Source organism: Castor canadensis, chromosome X (assembly GCF_047511655.1).
Source record: "Castor canadensis chromosome X, mCasCan1.hap1v2, whole genome shotgun sequence".
In the NCBI taxonomy this organism is placed as follows: Eukaryota; Metazoa; Chordata; class Mammalia; order Rodentia; family Castoridae; genus Castor; species Castor canadensis.
Window position 1 is genome coordinate 82,267,626 of NC_133405.1, and position 19,213 is coordinate 82,286,838.

The 19,213-nt window shown below is 38.1% G+C and overlaps 1 protein-coding gene across 1 annotated transcript in view; it reads left to right on the plus strand.

Moving 5' to 3' along the window:
- The window catches only part of Tex11 (testis expressed 11), a 384,064-nt gene that overhangs the window by 201,959 nt on the left and 162,892 nt on the right, over positions 1-19,213 (plus strand). The window contains exon 13 of the mRNA XM_074062265.1: positions 7,954-8,032. Within this exon, the coding sequence (XP_073918366.1) occupies positions 7,954-8,032 (79 nt within the window). The remainder of the gene's footprint in view (positions 1-7,953; positions 8,033-19,213) is intronic.

Consider the following 19,213-nt stretch of genomic DNA (forward strand, 5'->3'; position numbering starts at 1 on the left):
GCTTTAGTTTCTCTGCATTAAGGGCAACAAATGCTAGCTAGTTTTTTAGGTGTATTACCTATCCTCACCCCTCCCTTGTGTGCTCTCGCTTTTATCATGTGCTCATAGTCCAATCCCCTTGTTGTGTTTGCCCTTGATCTAATGTCCACATATGAGGGAGAACATACGATTTTTGGTTTTTTGAGCCAGGCTAACCTCACTCAGAATGATGTTCTCCAATGCCATCCATTTACCAGCGAATGATAACATTTCGTTCTTCTTCATGGCTGCATAAAATTCCATTGTGTATAGATACCACATTTTCTTAATCCATTCGTCAGTGGTGGGACATCTTGGCTGTTTCCATAACTTGGCTATTGTGAATAGTGCCTCAATAAACATGGATGTGCAGGTGCCTCTGGAGTAACAGTATTTTTGGGTATATCCCCAAGAGTGGTATTGCTGGATCAAATGGTAGATCGATGTCCAGCTTTTTAAGTAGCCTCCAAATTTTTTTCCAGAGTGGTTGTACTAGTCTACATTCCCACCAACAGTGTAAGAGGGTTCCTTTTTCCCCACATCCTCGCCAACACCTGTTGTTGGTGGTGTTGCTGATGATGGCTATTCTAACAGGGGTGAGGTGGAATCTTAGCGTGGTTTTAATTTGCATTTCCTTTATTGCTAGAGATGGTGAGCATTTTTTCATGTGTTTTCTGGCCATTTGAATTTCTTCTTTTGAGAAAGTTCTATTTAGTTCACATGCCCATTTCTTTATTGGTTCATTAGTTTTGGGAGAATTTAGTTTTTTAAGTTCCCTGTATATTCTGGTTATCAGTCCTTTGTCTGATGTATAGGTGGCAAATATTTTCTCCCACTCTGTGGGTGTTCTCTTCAGTTTAGAGACCATTTCTTTTGATGAACAGAAGCTTTTTAGTTTTATGAGGTCCCATTTATCTATGCTATCTCTTAGTTCCTGTGCTGTTGGGGTTTCATTCAGAAAGTTCTTACCTATACCTACTAACTCCAGAGTATTTCCTACTCTTTCTTGTATCAACTTAAGAGTTTGGGGTCTGATATTAAGTTCCTTGATCCATTTTGAGTTAATCTTGGTATAGGGTGATATACATGGATCTAGTTTCAGTTTTTTGCAGACTGCTAACCAGTTTTCCCAGCAGTTTTTGTTGAAGAGGCTGCTATTTCTCCATCGTATATTTTTAGCTCCTTTGTCAAAGATAAGTTGCTTATAGTTGTGTGGCTTCATATCTGGATCTTCTATTCTGTTCCACTGGTCTTCATGTCTGTTTTTGTGCCAGTACCATGCTGTTTTTATTGTTATTGCTTTGTAATATAGTTTGAAGTCAGGTATTGTGATACCTCCTGCATTGTTCTTTTGACTGAGTATTGCCTTGGCTATTCGTGGCCTGTTGTGTTTCCATATAAATTTCACAGTAGATTTTTCGATCTCTTTAATGAATGTCATTGGAATTTTGATGGGAATTGCATTAAACATGTAGATTACTTTGGGGAGTATCGACATTTTTACTATGTTGATTCTACCAATCCATGAGCATGGGAGATCTCTCCACTTTCTATAGTCTTCCTCAATCTCTTTCTTCAGAAGTGTATAGTTTTCCTTGTAGAGGTCTTTCACATCTTTTGTTAGGTTTACACCTAGGTATTTGATTTTTTTTTTGAGGCTATTGTAAATGGAATTGTTTTCATATATTCTTTTTCAGTTTGTTCATTGCTAGTGTATAGAAATGCTAATGATTTTTCTATGTTGATTTTATATCCTGCTACCTTGCTATAGCTATTGATGATGTCTAGAAGCTTCTGAGTAGAGTTTTTTGGGTCTTTAAGGTATAGGATCATGTCGTCTGCAAATAGGGATATTTTGACAGTTTCTTTACCTATTTGTATTCCTTTTATTCCTTCTTCTTGCCTAATTGCTCTGGCTAGGAATTCCAGTACTATGTTGAATAGGAGTGGAGATAGTGGGCATCCTTGTCTGGTTCCTGATTTTAGAGGGAACGGTTTTAATTTTTCTCCGTTAAGTATAATGCTGGCTGTAGGTTTGTCATATATAGCTTTTATAATGTTGAGGAACTTTCCTTCTATTCCTAGTTTTCTTAGAGGTTTTATCGTGTAATGATGTTGGATCTTATCAAAGGCTTTTTCTGCATCTATTGAGATGATCAAGTGGTTTTTCTCTTTGCTTCTGTTAATGTGGTTGATTACGTTTATTGATTTTCATATGTTGAACCACCCCTGCATTCCTGGGATGAAGCCTACTTGGTTGTGGTGAATAATCTTTTTGATGTGTTGCTGAATTCGGTTTGGCATTATTTTGTTGAGGATTTTTGCATCAATGTTCATTAAGGAGATTGGCCTATAGTTCTCCTTTTTGGAGGTGTCTTTGCCTGGTTTTGGGATAAGTGTAATACTGGCTTCATAAAATGTGTTTGGCAGTTTTCCTTCCCTTTCTATTTCATTGAACAGTTTAAGGAGGGTTGGTGTCAGTTCTTCTTTAAAGGTCTGATAGAATTCAGCAGAGAATCCATCAGGTCCTGGACTTTTCTTTTTGGGGAGACTCTTGATTGCTGCTTCAATTTCATTTTGTGTTATAGATCTATTCAGGTGATTAATTTCCTCTTGGTTCAGTTTTGGATGGTCATATGTATCTAGAAATCTGTCCATTTCTTTAAGATTTTCAAATTTATTTGAATATAGGTTCTCAAAGTAGTCTCTGATGATTTCCTGGACTTCCATGGTGTTTGTTGTTATCTCCCCTTTTGCATTCCTGATTCTACTAATTTGGGTTTTTTCTCTCCTCATTTTAGTCAGGTTTGCCAGGGGTCTATTGATCTTGTTTCTTTTTTCAAAGAACCAACTTTTTGTTTCAGTAATTCTTTGTATGGTTTTTTTGGTTTCTATTTCGTTGATTTCAGCTCTTATTTTTATTATTTCTCTCCTTCTATTTGTTTTGGGATTTGCTTGTTCTTGTTTTTCTAGGAGTTTGAGATGTATCATTAGGTCATTGATTTGGGATCTTTCAGTCTTTTTAATATATGCACTCATGGCTATAAACTTTCCTCTCAAGACTCCCTTAGCTGTGTCCCATAGGTACCAGTAGGTTGTGTTTTCATTTTCATTGACTTCCAGGAACTTTTTAATTTCCTCTTTTATTGCATCGATGATCCACTCTTCATTAAGTAATGAGTTATTTAGTTTCCAGCTGTTTGCATGTTTTTTGTCTTTACTTTTGTTGTTGAGTTCTACTTTTACTGCATTGTGGTCAGATAGTATGCACGGTATTATTTCTATTTTCTTATATTTGCTGAGGCTTGCTTTGTGCCCTAGGATATGATCTATTTTGGAGAAAATTCCATGGGCTGCTGAGAAGAATGTATATTGTGTAGAGGTTGGATGAAATGTTCTGTGGAAATCTATTAGGTCCACTTGATCTATTGCATATTTTAGATCTTGGATTTCTTTATTGAGTTTTTGTTTGGATGACCTATCTATTGATGATAATGGAGTGTTAAAGTCTCCCACAACCACTGTGTTGGCGTTTATATATGCTTTTAGGTCTTTCAGGGTATGTTTGATGAAATTGGGTGCGTACTGATTGATGATTATTATTTCCTTTTGGTCTATTTCCCCTTTTATTAGTATGGAATGTCCTTCTTTATCTCGTTTGATCAATGTAGGTTTGAAGTCTACTTTGTCAGAGATAAGTATTGCTACTCCTGCTTGTTTTCGGGGACCATTGGCTTGGTAAATCTTCTTCCAGCCTTTCATCCTAAGCATATGCTTATTTCTGTTGGTGAGATGAGTCTCCTGTAAGCAACAAATTGTTGGATCTTCTTTTTTAATCCATTTTGTCAAACGGTGTCTTTTGATGGGTGAATTAAGTCCATTAACATTAAGCGTTAGTACTGATAGGTATGTGGTGATTCCTGCCATTTAGTTGTCTTAGTTATTTGAAGGTTTGATTGTGTGTACCTAACTTGATGTTACTCTCTACTGTCTTGCTTTTTCTTATCCTGTGGTTTGGTGCTGCCTGCCTTTTCATGGTTAAGTTGGGTGTCACTTTCTGTGTGCAGGATCCCTTGCAGAATCTTTTGTAATGGTGGCTTTGTGGTCACATATTGTTTTAGTTTCTGCTTATCATGGAAGACTTTTATTGCTCCATCTATTTTGAATGATAGCTTTGCTGGGTAGAGTATCCTGGGGTTGAAGTTATTTTCATTCAGTGCCCAGAAGATCTCACCCCACGCTCTTCTTGCTTTTAATGTTTCTGTTGAGAAGTCTGCTGTGATTTTGATGGGTTTACCTTTGTATGTTACTTGTTTTTTCTCTCTTACAGCCTTCAATATTCTTTCCTTAGTTTCTGAACTTGTTGTTTTAAGGATGATATGTCGTGGAGTAGTTCTATTTTGATCTGGTCTGTTTGGTGTCCTGGAGGCCTCTTGTATTTGTATGGGAATATCTTTCTCTAGATTTGGGAAATTTTCCATTATTATTTTGTTCAATATATTACGCATTCCTTTCGCTTGCACCTCTTCTCCTTCTTCGATGCCCGTGATTCTCAAGTTTGGTCTTTTGATGGAGTCAGTGAGTTCTTGCATTTTCTTTTCACAGGTCTTGAGTTTTTTAATTAATAGTTCTTCGGTTTTTCCTTTAATTACCATTTCATCTTCAAGTTCTGAGATTCTGTCTTCTGTTTGTTCTATTCTGCTGGATTGGCCTTCCATTTTGTTTTGCAGTTCTGGTTTGTTCTTTTTTCTGAGGTTTTCCATATCCTGGCAGTTTTCTTCTTTATTGTTGTCTATTTTTGTCCTGAGTTCATTTATCCATTTATTCATTGTGTTCTCTCTTTCACTTTGGTGTTTATACAGTGCTTCTATGGTTTCCTTTATTTCTTATTTTGCTTTTTCAAATTCTCTAGTGTTGTTGTCTTGGAATTTCTTGAGTGTCTCCTGTACATTTTGTTGACCCTATCCAGTATCATCTCTATAAAATTCTCATCAAGTACCTGTAGTATGTCTTCTTTTAAATTATTCTTGTGGGCTTCATTGGGTCCTTTGGCATAGTTTATCTTCATTTTGTTGGAGTCTGGATCCGAGTATCTGTTTTCTTCATTCCCCTCTGGTTCCTGTACTAATTTTTTGCTGTGGGGAAACTGGTTTCCCTATTTTTTCTGTCTTCCCGTCATTGTCCTTGGTGTTGTTACTGTCCCTGTACTGTGTGTAATTAAGTATTTTCTAGCTTGTAATAATAACAATGGTAATATTTAGAATGGAAGAGTGAGCTGAGATGGAAAGCAAGAAGTTAAAGAAAAGGGGAAAACAAATATACAGACAAGAGGGAGAAAGCAGAACAAGGTATCAGACAAGAGAGTTTCAAAGGTATAAACAGGGAGTGTTAGTGTACTAATCGACAGTAAGCTGAACAGACATTAGAGAGACAGAGAGAGGATTGATAATCAAAGATAAAAAAAATTAAAAATAAGTAAATGAAAGTAATATCTATATATAAAAATGAATTAAAATAAAATGGAAAATAGAAAATAAAAAAAAAACCCAAAAAACTTCCAAGTTTATATGCAATGCAGTTTCAGTCTTAATAATTTGGGTGTCTGTCTCAATCTGCAGTCCTGGAGTTGGTGCCTCAGATGTTGTTCTGTAGTTGTCTCATCAAAGGGTATGCATAAAGTAGAACAAAACTACATACTCACACACACACACACACACACACACACACACAAAAGCCCCACCAAGTGTCCCCAGTTCAAATGCAATACAGTTTCAGTAAGTTTTTCGGCTTGCAGGTGTAATTTGGATGTTCTCTCATCAAAGGTAGGGAGAAAAAGAAAAAAAAGCATCTGGAGACAGTTCTGAGAGTGGTATCTGCAGCTGTGGCTTGCCTGCCTGCTGCTCTCAGCCTGTAGCTGGCGGAGTTATTTATGCAGATCTCTGGGGTGAGCTAGCACTCACCTGGTCCCACAGGCTTTGTTTGCTCAGAGTTCTCCTGTGCAGGCGGAGCCTCTCCTACAGGCTTTCCCCTTTCCAAGCACTGGGAAAGGTGACACTGCCCCGCGTTGTCAGGCCTGCGTGTTTATTTACAGTTCATGTGGGAGGTGGGTCTTCCCCCCTCTCCTCTGACGTCTTCCTCCCACTGCCACTTTCAGAAGCTTTCCTGCTCCTGCTTACTGGGCGGTGCTGCTGCTCCTGCCAGCCGCCATGTTTGTTTACAGTTCACGTGGGAAGTGGGTCTTCCCTCCTCTCACAAGCTTCCCGCTCCTGGTTGCTGGGCGTGCGCCCCGCTCCCGCCAGAGCATCTCCGGCCCGCCCAGCTTATTTATTTACAGTCCCAGGAAGGATTCCCTTCCCCCAATCTTCAGCGCTCAGGGCGCCCCACCCTCTTTCCAGCGTGTCTTAACTGCTCTTATTGCTTATTACTCAGTTTCTGTTTTTTTCCGGTGTGGAGGTCAGTCTGTCCAGGGGGCTATGCTGCTCTGGCCCAGGCTTGTCTGTGGGGCTACCGCTGTACCGCGAAGCTCACCTGGTCCGCATCTTCCCACGCCGTATGGGCGCCAGCCACTGGCAGCCCCGGGGGCCCTCCTGGTTTCTCCATTTAACGTGAAGTGGAGATTCTCTGCACCCGCTGGAGATGTGGAGGGGTCAGAGTTATGCCTTTTCTCAGTGATTATGCCTGCAAAGTGTGTCTCCAGCGTCTCTCCAAGATTTCACTATAGGAGGGTTGCTTTCTGCTTCCTACCTCTAGCCGCCATCTTGGAATCTCTCTATTCATTTTTTTACAAGTAAAAGTATTTTAGTCTCGTAATGGTTAACTTAATTACTAGTGTTTAAATTTCAGTGGCATTTTTATAGTAGAAAAATTGAAAACAAAAAATAATTTTCATTATGATATGTATCAAAAACTCAAAGAAGAATTTTGAAGATCTAAAAATACCTATGGTCTCACCATCCACTAGAGTATAAGGTCCTTGATAACAGGGATTTTTGTGCATTTTATTCATTGATGGATTCCCAGTACAAATACAGTGTATGGCTCAGACAGTATACTCATTAAACATTTGCTGAATAAGTCATTGAACCTAAATACAATCAGTTTTAGCAATTTTATGATTTATTTTCAGTATTTTTCTTAGTCTTTGTGTTTTACAGAACTGTGACCATATAGTACATATAACTTTGTTTTCCAATTTTGCACTTACTAGTCTTAGAAACATTTTTATAATAGTGCATATTCATTTTTCCATAGTATTTCATACTCTACAGTTTTAATATTTGCATGATAGTTTAAGGCTACCCCACAGTGGACATTCAGGGTATTTTCCCTTTCTATTGTTATAATAAGCACTGCTTTTAAATCTTTGTTCATAAACCTTTTCCCATATTTATTTCAGATGACTTTTCAGAAGTACAATTTCTGAAGTAAAGGGAATAATAGTAATAGCTGCCATTTAATGAATGTTTACTAAGTGCTAGATACATTGCTATATAATTTCCATGCATTATCTCATGCAATCCTCTCAATAACACAAAGAAATTGTTGGTATATACACCTTTTTACAGATGATAAAACTTAGGAGCAGAAAAATTAAGTAACTTGCCTATGGCTATTCAGGTGGCAAGTGGTTTCAAATTTAGGTCTGTTTGACTTCAGATCCCAAGCTTTTAATCACACTGTTCTTAGCATATAGTGCTGCCAAACTGCTTTGCAGAAGGGTTACTCTCCCGTCCATAAAAGATTGTCTGTGTCACTAACCTCTTTCTAGTATTGAATATTACTACTTTAAAAGAAATTTGTGGGTAAATGTTACACAAAATATGATATATGGCAAACATTTAATAAGGAGATTTTGAATAGAGAAAAATTATTTAAAACAGTTAAACTTCCTAAAAATGAAGTTGATACGATTTTATTTTTTCTTTGCTTTGTTAGCTGTCATGGAAATACTTCATCTTAATATGCCCTTAGACTTCTGTCTGAATGTTGCTAAACTGCTGATGGATCATGAAAGGTACAGAAGAATTGATTTTCCTTTTTCTAAAGACTAACACTTTCTATAGTTTTTGTTAACTCATTGAACATATACATACATGTATATGTATATATGCACATTTACAATTCAAGAGCACAATTGTGCTGATCAGTTTAGATGATACTTCTTCCTTAGTTACTTATACAATAATAAAGTTAATTTTAAAATTCATATTAATTTTTTGAAGGGAATAAAATTTTAAAAGAATAAAATGTGGCTTTATAAAACAGGAGTTAGGCTAGGCTAAGCTGCAGGCCAGAACAGTGTAGAACAGGAAGGAAAAGTAGATGGAAGAAATCACTTCACATCCAGTAGGATAGCTATAATAAAAAGACAGATAATAGAAGATACTGACAAGGATGGAGAAATTATATCCCTCATATACTTGTGTTGGGAATGTAAATTGATGCATCTGCTCTGGAAAACAGAGTGTTATTTCCTCAATAAGGTAAATATAGAGACATCATACAACATGTCAGCCTTTTGTCATTGTAACAAAATACTTGTGTCAGGCTACTTTAGTAAGAAAAAAGATTTCTTGAGCTCATAGTTTTGAAAGTTCAAAGTCTTGGTACTGACATCACCTCAGTTCTGGTGAGGGTCTCCTTGGCTGCTTCACATGATAGCAGATGGCAATGGTGGAAGCATGTGTAGGAGCTAATGATCACATCTCAGTACAGGAAGTCAGGACTGAGAGACCAGGCTAAGGATTTTATAACAACTTGCCTTCGTGAGAACTCCCTCTCGGAGACCAGTATCCCTTTTAAGAGGGCAGCACCCTCAATGGCCTAAGGACCTCTCATTAGACCTCACCTCTTAAAGGTTCCATACTACCTTGACATTGCCACTCTGGGTACTATGCTTCCAACATATGAAACTTGGGGAATAAGCCACATCCAAACCATAGCACCCAGCAGTTTCACTGATAGTAATATACCCAAGAGCCATACAAAAACTTATTCGTAGCAGCATCTTCTAAACAGTCAAAATGTGGAAATGACCTATAAGTCTGTCAATGTATGAATAATATGTGATATGCCCATACCATGGAATGTTATTTATGAATAAAATAGAGTATGGATATATGTTGGAACATGGAAAAAACCTTAAAAATATGCTAAGTGATAGATGCCAGTTACAAAAAAACCCCATATTGTAAGATTTCATTTATATGATATGTCCAGAATAGGCAAATTTGTAGGCAGAGAGTAGATTAAAGTAGATTAATGATTACCTAGTGCTATAGTTTTTGGGGGGATGGGGAATGACTGCTAATTAATTATGGGGGTTCTTTTTGGCATGATGAAAATGTTGTAAGAGTGAGTGATAGTTATACAACTCTGAAGATATACTAAAAACATTGAACTTTATACTTTAAATGGATAAATAATTGGTATGGTATGTGAATTATACCTTAATAAAGCAGTTGGAGAAAATAACCAAGGCTGTGAATGTAGCTCAGTAGTCAAGTGCTTGCCTAGCATGCATAAGGCCCTGGATTTGATCCCTAGCACTGCAAATATTAGCAATAATAATGATGATGATGATGATGATCAGTTTGGAACCAGAAAAAAAAATCTTACTTCAATAAACACAGGTCTCTAAATTTATTAGTTCTACCAGTGCTTCTGAGAACCATTATTACAGACAAGTGGTCAGCAAACATTTTTGTTAAAGGGCCAGGAAGTAAAATTTTAGGCTTTGCAAGCTAAAAGGTTATCTGTCACATCTATTCAACTCTGCTGTTACATTGTGGAAGCAGCCATAGATAATATATAAATGAATGGATGTGGCTGTTTTCCAATAAAACTTTATTTGCAAAAACGGGTAATTGGTTGGATTTGGCCTGAAGGTTATAGTTTGCCAGTTCTTATTTTACACTAGTCTCCTACCTGACACATGTATTCTCCACGACTTCTTCAATGAGAAGTAACTTACCTTCATCTAGAATACCCATGGAAGAGGGGAACCCATTGTATTTTTATAAAACTTGAACATAAAATTGTTCTTCATATGGAATTGATACGTGTTTTCCAGTAATTTCTAAAGCTGCTTGATCTGCCATAAAATGCCTCCATTTGTTACCTGGCAATATCTAAATCTTTAACTTGACAGCTCTTCCCCAGTTCATTATACCATTGTTCATTATGTAGTCACTTCATGGGTTAGTATGACAACTAAAACTGAGCACAGTACTGCAGATGTGATCTAGCAATAGTGTATGCCTTTAATGTTCTATATGTGCTAAACCTGTACTGTCCAATATGGTAGCAAACTTAATTTTCTTCTGGTGCAACTGGGATTGAACCCATGGCTTTGCCCTTGCAAAGCAGACTTTCTACATCTTGTGCCACACCTCCAGTCCATTTTGCTCTGGTTATTTTGGAGATGGGGATCTTGTGAACTATTTGCCCAGACTGACCTCAAACTGCAATTCTGATCTCAGCCTCCCAAGTAACTAGAATTATAGGCATTAGCCACTGACGCCAGGCTGCCACACTTAATTTTGGGCACACCTGTAATCCCAACGTTATGGAAGCTGAAGCTAGAGGATCACAACTTTCAGTTCAGCATGATCTACATAGCAAGACTCTGGTTCCCCCCACCCATCCACACACACAAAACCCCCAGTTTTGTCCCTTAGGCACACTACCAACATATCAAGTCTCAATGGCCACATGTAATTTATGGTTACCTTACTGGACAGCAAAGTTAGAGAACATTTCCATTATAACTGGAAGTTCTACTGGGCAGCACTGTTCTAGATCCTATCATTATTTTAATACAGGCAATATTTAAATTGTCTTTTTTTCTGGGGCTGAGGGTATAGATCAGTAGTAGAGCATGTGCTTAGAATGCACCAAACCCTGGGTTCTGACTCTTTTTCTGGCAGCTACATCATATAGTTGACTTACTAGACTTACAAAACTAAATCTTTACAACATGAATTGTTCTTTGTGTGTGTGTGAGTGTGTGTGTGTGTGTGTGTGTGTGTGTGTGTGTGTGGTGCTGGAGGTGGAACCCAGGGCCTTGGCGCAGTAGGCAAGCACTCTATTACTGAGCTACATCCTTTCCTCTTAATTGCTCTTAATGCCTGAATTCCACATCCTCTGCTTTTTATGGTTGATTAAATACTCAATAACTATACCACATAAACTATTAAATTTCAGCATGACTGTTGCAGCCTATTTTTCAGTCGTTCTGGTCCTTGTGAATTTTAATTCTTTTTTTTTATTATTCATATGTGCATACAAGGCTTGGGACATTTCTCCCCCCTGCCCCCACACCCTCCCCTATCACCCACTCCACCCCCTCCCTCTCCCCCCTACCCCCTCAATACCCAGCAGAAACTATTTTGCCCTTATTTCTAATTTTGTTGTAGAGAGAGTATAAGCCATAATAGGAAGGAACAAAGGTTTTTGCTGGTTGAGATAAGGGTAGCAATACAGGGAGTTGACTCACATTAGTTTCCTGTGCGTGTGTGTTACCTTCTAGGTTAATTCTTTTTGATCTCACCTTTTCTCTAGTTCCTGGTCCCCTTTTCCTATTGGCCTCAGTTGCTTTTAAGGTATCTGCTTTAGTTTCTCTGCGTTAAGGGCAACAAATGCTAACTAATTTTTTAGGTGTCTTACCTATCCACACCCCTCCCTTGTGTGCTCTCGCTTTTATCATGTGCTCAAAGTCCAATCCCCTTGTTGTGTTTGCCCTTGATCTAATGTCCACATATGAGGGAGAACATACGATTTTTGGTCTTTTGGGCCAGGCTAACCTCACTCAGAATGAAGTTCTCCAATTCCATCCATTTACCAGCAAATGATAACATTTCATTCTTCTTCATGGCTGCATAAAATTCCATTGTGTATAGATACCACATTTTCTTAATCCATTCGTCAGTGGTGGGGCATCTTGGCTGTTTCCATAACTTGGCTATTGTGAATAGTGCCACAATAAACATGGGTGTGCAGATGCCTCTGGAGTAACCTGTGTCACAGTCTTTTGGGTATATCACCAAGAGTGGTATTGCTGGATCAAATGGTAGATCAATGTCTAGCTTTTTAAGTAGCCTCCAAAATTTTTCCAGAGTGGTTGTACTAGTTTACATTCCCACCAACAGTGTAAGAGGGTTCCTTTTTCCATGTATCCTCGCCAACACCTGTTGTTCGTGGTGTTGCTAATGCTGGCTATTCTAACAGGGGTGAGGTGGAATCTTAGTGTGGTTTTAATTTGCATTTCCTTTATTGCTAGAGATGGTGAGCATTTTTTCATGTGTTTTTTGGCCATTTGAATTTCTTGTTTTGAGAACGTTCTGTTTAGTTCACTTGCCCAATTCTTTATTGGTTCATTAGTTTTGGGAGAATTTAGGTTTTTAAGTTCGCTATATATTCTGGTTATCAGTCCTTTGTCTGATGTATAGCTGGCAAATATTTTCTCCCACTCTGTGGGCGTTCTCTTCAGTTTAGAGACCATTTCTTTTGATGAACAGAAGCTTTTTAGTTTTATGAGGTCCCATGCATCTATGCTATCTCTTAGTTGCTGTGCGGCTGGGGTTTGGTTGAGAAACTTCTTACCTATACCTACTAACTCCAGAGTATTTCCTACTCTTTCCTTTATCAACTTTAGAGTTTGTGGTCTGATATTAAGATCCTTGATCCATTTTGAGTTAATCTTGGTATAGGGTGATATACATGGATCTAGTTTCAGTTTTTTGCAGACTGCTAACCAGTTTTCCCAGCAGTTTTTGTTGAAGAGGCTGCTATTTCTCCATCGTATATTTTTAGCTCCTTTGTCAAAGACAAGTTGGTTGTAGTTGTGTGGCTTCATATCTGGGTCCTCTATTCTGTTCCACTGGTCTTCATGTCTGTTTTTGTGCCAGTACCATGCTGTTTTTATTGATATTGCTTTGTAATATAGTTTGAAGTCAGGTATTGTGATACCTCCTGCATTGTTCTTTTGACTGAGTATTGCCTTGGCTATTCGTGGCTTCCTGTGTTTCCATATAAATTTCACGGTAGATTTTTCGATCTCTTTAATGAATGTCATTGGAATTTTGATGGGAATTGCATTAAACATATAGATTACTTTTGGGAGTATGACATTTTTACTATGTTGATTCTACCAATCCACGAGCATGAGAGATCTCTCCACTTTCTATAGTCTTCCTCAATCTCTTTCTTCAGAAGTGTATAGTTTTCCTTGTAGAGGTCTTTCACATCTTTTGTTAGGTTTACACCTAGGTATTTGATTTTTTTTGAGGCTATTGTAAATGGAATTGTTTTCATACATTCTTTTTCCGTTTGCTCATTGTTAGTGTATAGAAATGCTAATGATTTTTCTATGTTGATTTTATATCCTGCTACCTTGCTATAGCTATTGATGATGTCTAGAAGCTTCTGAGTAGAGTTTTTTGGGTCTTTAAGGTATAGGATCATGTCATCTGCAAATAGGGATATTTTGACAGTTTCTTTACCTATTTGTATTCCTTTTATTCCTTCTTCTTGCCTAATTGCTCTGGCTAGGAATTCCAGTACTATGTTGAATAGGAGTGGAGATAGTGGGCATCCTTGTCTGGTTCCTGATTTTAGAGGGAATGGTTTCAGTTTTTCTCTGTTAAGTATAATGCTGGCTGTAGGTTTGTCATATATAGCTTTTATAATGTTGAGGTACTTTCCTTCTATTCCTAGTTTTCTTAGAGCTTTTATCATGAAATGGTGTTGGATCTTATCAAAGGCTTTTTCTGCATCTATTGAGATGATCAAGTGGTTTTTGTCTTTGCTTCTGTTAATGTGGTTTATTACGTTTATTGATTTTCGTATGTTGAACCACCCCTGCATCCCTGGGATGAAGCCTACTTGGTCGTGGTGAATAATCTTTTTGATGTGTTGTTGAATTCGGTTTGCCATTATTTTGTTGAGGATTTTTGCGTCAATGTTCATTAAGGAGATTGGCCTATAGTTCTCCTTTTTGGAGGTGTCTTTGCCTGGTTTTGGGATAAGTGTAATACTGGCTTCATAAAATGTGTTTGGTAGTTTTCCTTCCCTTTCTATTTCATGGAACAGTTTAAGGAGGGTTGGTGTCAGTTCTTCTTTAAAGGTCTGCTAGAACTCAGCAGAGAATCCATCAGGTCCTGGACTTTTCTTTTGGGGGAGACTCTTGATTGCTGCTTCAATTTCATTTTGTGTTATAGATCTATTCAGGTGATTAATTTCCTCTTGGTTCAGTTTTGGATGGTCATAAGTATCTAGAAATCTGTCCATTTCTTTAAGATTTTCAAATTTATTTGAATATAGGTTCTCAAAGTAGTCTCTGATAATTTCCTGGACTTCCATGGTGTTTGTTGTTATCTCCCCTTTTGCATTCCTGATTCTACTAATTTGGGTTTTTTCTCTCCTCATTTTAGTCAGGTTTGCCAGGGGTCTATCGATCTTGTTTCTTTTTTCAAAGAACCAACTTTTTTAATTCTTTGTATGGTTTTTTTGGTTTCTATTTTGTTGATTTCAGCTCTTATTTTTATTATTTCTCTCCTTCTATTTGTTTTGGGATTTGCTTGTTCTTGTTTTTCTAGGAGTTTGAGATGTATCATTAGGTCATTGATTTGGGATCTTTCAGTCTTTTTAATATATACACTCATGGCTATAAACTTTCCTCTCAGGACGGCCTTAGCTGTGTCCCATAGGTTCCGGTAGGTTGTGTTTTCATTTTCATTGACTTCCAGGAACTTTTTAATTTCCTCTTTTATTTCATCGATGATCCATTCTTCATTAAGTAATGAGTTATTTAGTTTCCAGCTGTTTGCATGTTTTTTGTCTTTACTTTGGTTGTTGAGTTCTAGTTTTACTGCCTTGTGATCAGATAGTATGCACGGTATTATTTCTATTTTGTTATATTTGCTGAGGCTTACTTTGTGCCCTAGGATATGATCTATTTTGGAGAAGGTTCCATGGGCTGCTGAGAAGAATGTATATTGTGTAGAAGTTGGATGAAATGTTCTGTAGACATCAACTAGGTCCATTTGATCTATTGCATATTTTAGATCTTGGATTTCTTTATTGATTTTTTTGTTTGGATGACCTGTCTATTGATGATAATGGGGTCTTAAAGTCTCCCACAACCACTGTGTTTGGCGTTTATATATGCTTTTAGGTCTTTCAGGGTATGTTTGATGAAATTGGGTGCGTTGACATTGGGTTCATAGAGGTTGATAATTATTATTTCCTTTTGGTCTATTTCCCCTTTTATTAGTATGGAATGTCCTTCTTTATCTCATTTAATCAATGTAGGTTTGAAGTCTACTTTGTCAGAGATAAGTATTGCTACTCCTGCCTGTTTTCAGGGACCATTGGCTTGGTAAATCTTCTTCCAGCCTTTCATCCTAAGCCTATGCTTATTTCTGTCGGTGAGATGGGTCTCCTGTAGGCAACACATTGTTGGATCTTCCTTTTTAATCCATTACGTCAAGTGGTGCCTTTTTTGGGTGAATTAAGTCCATTAACATTAAGTGTTAGTACTGATAGGTATGTGGTGATTCCTGTCGTTTAGTTGTCTTAGTTGTTTGAAGGTTTGATTGTGTGTACCTAAGTTGAGGTTATTCTCTACTGTCTTGCTTTTTCTTTTCCTGTGATTTGGTGCTGCCTGTCTTTTCATGGTTAAGTTGGGTTTCACTTTCTGTGTGCAGAATCCCTTGAAGAATCTTTTGTAGTTGTGGCTTTGTGGTCACATATTGTTTTAGTTTCTGCTTATCATGGAAGACTTTTATTGCTCCATCTATTTTGAATGATAGTTTTTCTGGGTAGAGTATCCTGGAGTTGAAGTTATTTTCATTCAGTGCCCGGAAGATCTCACCCCACTCTTTTGCTTTTAATGTTTCTGTTGAGAAGTCTGCTGTGATTTTGATGGGTTTACATTTTTATGTTACTTGTTTTTTCTCTCTTATAGCCTTCAATATTCTTTCCTTAGTTTCTGAACTTGTTGTTTTAATGATGATATGTCGTGAGGTAGTTCTATTTTGATCTGGTCTGTTTGGTGTCCTGGAGGCCTCTTGCATCTGTATGGGAATATCTTTCTCTAGATTTGGGAAATGTTCCATTATTATTTTGTTAAATATATTATGCATTCCCTTTGCTTGCACCTCTTCTCCTTTTTTGATGCCCGTGATTCTCAAGTTTGGTCTTTTGATGGAGTCGGTGAATTCTTGCATTTTCTTTTCACAGGTTGAGTTGTTTAATTAATAGTTCTTCGGTTTTTCCTTTAATTACCATTCATCTTCAAGTTCTGAGATTCTGTCTTCTGTTTGTTCTATTCTGCTGGATTGGCCTTCTGTTTTGTTTTGCAGTTCTGTTTCGTTCTTTTTTCTGAGGTTTTCCATATCCTGGCTGGTTTCCTCTTGAATGTTGTCTATTTTTGTCCTGAGTTCATTTATCCATTTATTCATCGTGTTCTCTCTTTCACTTTGGTGTTTATACAGTGCTTCTATGGTTTCCTTTATTTCTTATTTTGCTTTTTCAAATTCTCTAGTGTTGTTGTCTTGGAATTTCTTGAGTGTCTCCTGTACATTTTGTTGACCCTATCCAGTATCATCTCTATAAAATTCTCATCAAGTACCTGTAGTATGTCTTCTTTTAAATTATTCTTGTGGGCTTCATTGGGTCCTTTGGTGTAGTTTATCTTCATTTTGTTGGAGTCTGGATCTGAGTACCTGTTTTCTTCATTCCACTGTGGTTCCTGTACTAAATTTTTGCTGTGGGGAAATTGGTTTCCCTGTTTTTTCTGTCTTCCCGTCATTGTCTTTCTTGGTGTTAATGTCCCTGTACTGTGTGCAATTAAGTATTTTCTAGCTTGTAATAATAATAATGGTAATATTTAGAATGGAAGGGTGCTGAGATGGAAAGCAAGAAGTTAAAGAAATGGGAAAAACAAATACAGAGACTGGAAGGAGAAAACAGAACAAGGTATCAGACAAGAAGTTTTCAAAGGTATAAACAGGGAGCTTTAGTGTACTAATCGACAGTAAGCTACAGATACTAGAGAGGCAGAGAGAGGATTGAAAATCAAAAATCAAAAATATATAGATTGAATAAAAATAAAAAATAAGTAAATGAATAAAAATAAAAAATAAGTAAATGAAAGAAAAATCTATATGGAAAAATGTATTAAAATAAAATGAAAAAATAGAAAATTAAAAAAAACCAAAAAACTTCCAAGTTCAAATGCAATGAAGTTTCAGTCTTAATAAATTGGGTGTCCGTCTCAGTCTCCTATCCTGGAGATGGTGCCTCAGATGTTGTTCTGTAGTTGTCTCATCAAAGGGGACGCATAAAGTGGAACAAAACTACACACACACACACGCACAAAAAAAAACCCACCAAGTGTCCCAAGTTTAAATGCAATACAGTTTCAGTAAGTTTTTCAGGTTGCAGGTGTAATTCAGTTGTTCTCTCATCAAAGGTAGGGAGACAAAGAAAAAAAAAGTGTCTGGAGACAGTTCTGAGAATGGTATCTGCAGCTGTGGCTTGCCTGCCCGCTGCTGTCAGCCCGCTGTTGCTGGTGGCGTTATTTATGCAGATCTCAGGAGTGAGCTTAGCACTCACCTGGCCCTGCAGGCTTTGTTTACTCAGATTTCTCTTGTGCGTGAGCCTCTGCTACAAGGTTTCCCCTTTCCAAGCACACTGGGAAAGGTGACACTGCACCCACGTTCTCAGGCCTGGGTGTTTATTTACAGTTCATGTGGGAGGTGGGTCTTCCCCCCTCTCCTCTGACGTCTTCCTCCCACTGCCACTTTCAGAAGCTTTCCTGCTCCTGCTTACTGGGCGGTGCTGCTGCTCCTGCCAGCCGCCATGTTTGTTTACAGTTCACGTGGGAAGTGGGTCTTCCCTCCTCTCCTGTGGAGTTTTCCTCCCTCTGCCACTCTCACAAGCTTTCCTGCTCCTGGTTGCTGGGCGCATGCGCCCCCACTCCCTCCAGAGGCTCTCTGGCCAGGCCGGCTTTTTTATTTACAGTCCTGGGAAGGATTCCCTTCCCCCAATCTTTGGCGCTCAGTGCGCCCCACCCTCTTTCCTGCGTGTCTTTATTGCTCTTATTGCTTATTACTCAGCTTCTCTTTTTTCCCCGGGTGGAGGTTAGTCTGTCCAGGGGCTATGCTGCTCTGGCCCAGGCTTGTCTGTGGGAATACCACGTACTGGGAAGCTCACCTGGTCAGCGTCTTCCGATGCCGTCTGGGCGCCAGCGACTGGCGGCCCGGGGGCCCTCCTGGTTTCTCCATTTAATGTGAAGTGGAGATTCTCTGCGCCAGCTGGAGGTGTGGAGGGGTCAAAGTTATGCCTCTTCTCAGTGATTATGCCTGCAAAGTTGTGTCTCCAGCGTCTCTCCAAGATTTCAGTATAGGAAGCTCGCGTTCTGCTTCCTCCCTCTAGCTGCCATCTTGGAATCTCCGTGAATTTTAATTCTATCTTGCAATATATTACCCATTCCTTCCAGTTTGTTTTATCTTCAGATTTGGTAGTTATGCATCTGTGTGTCTTCATCTAATTTAGGTATTGTCAAACTTCATTGTTTAACTTTTTTTTTCCTTATGTGGCCAGGTTTCACTGTGTAGCCTAGACTAGCCTCAAACTCATAATCTTCCTGCTTCATTCTTCCAAGTGCTGGGATTATAGGCATGCATTACCACGTCTGGCTTGCAAACTTCTTAAAGGACAGGATGGTATATGTTTTGGGTTTTTAGGCCTCACAGTCCTTGTCAAAACTAGTGAACTCTGTTGTAGTACAAAAGCAACCATAGACAAAATATGTGTGGCTCTGTTCCAATGAAACTTTACTTAGAAAAACAAATAGCTGGACTACAGGCTACAGTTTGTGGACTCCTGATCTAATTGGATAAACAGGGTAAAACTGAGGCCAGAGCCTTCATGGTAGCAGACTGATCTTCAGGTTAACACCAACTTATTATACTGATGTTTTTTGAGTACAATTATTGAACCTGAAACATACCTACCTAATTATTTAGCCATATAGTCTAATTTCCTCCATCCTGTTCACAAAAATGAATGACACTTGATTTTTATTTTTTAAAGTTTTAGTTGTTTATGCCCTATCTTTTCAGAAACAATTTGAAGCTTTCCATATTCTATAATAAAGCTTTAAAAATTGAAATAAAAATGAAAATCC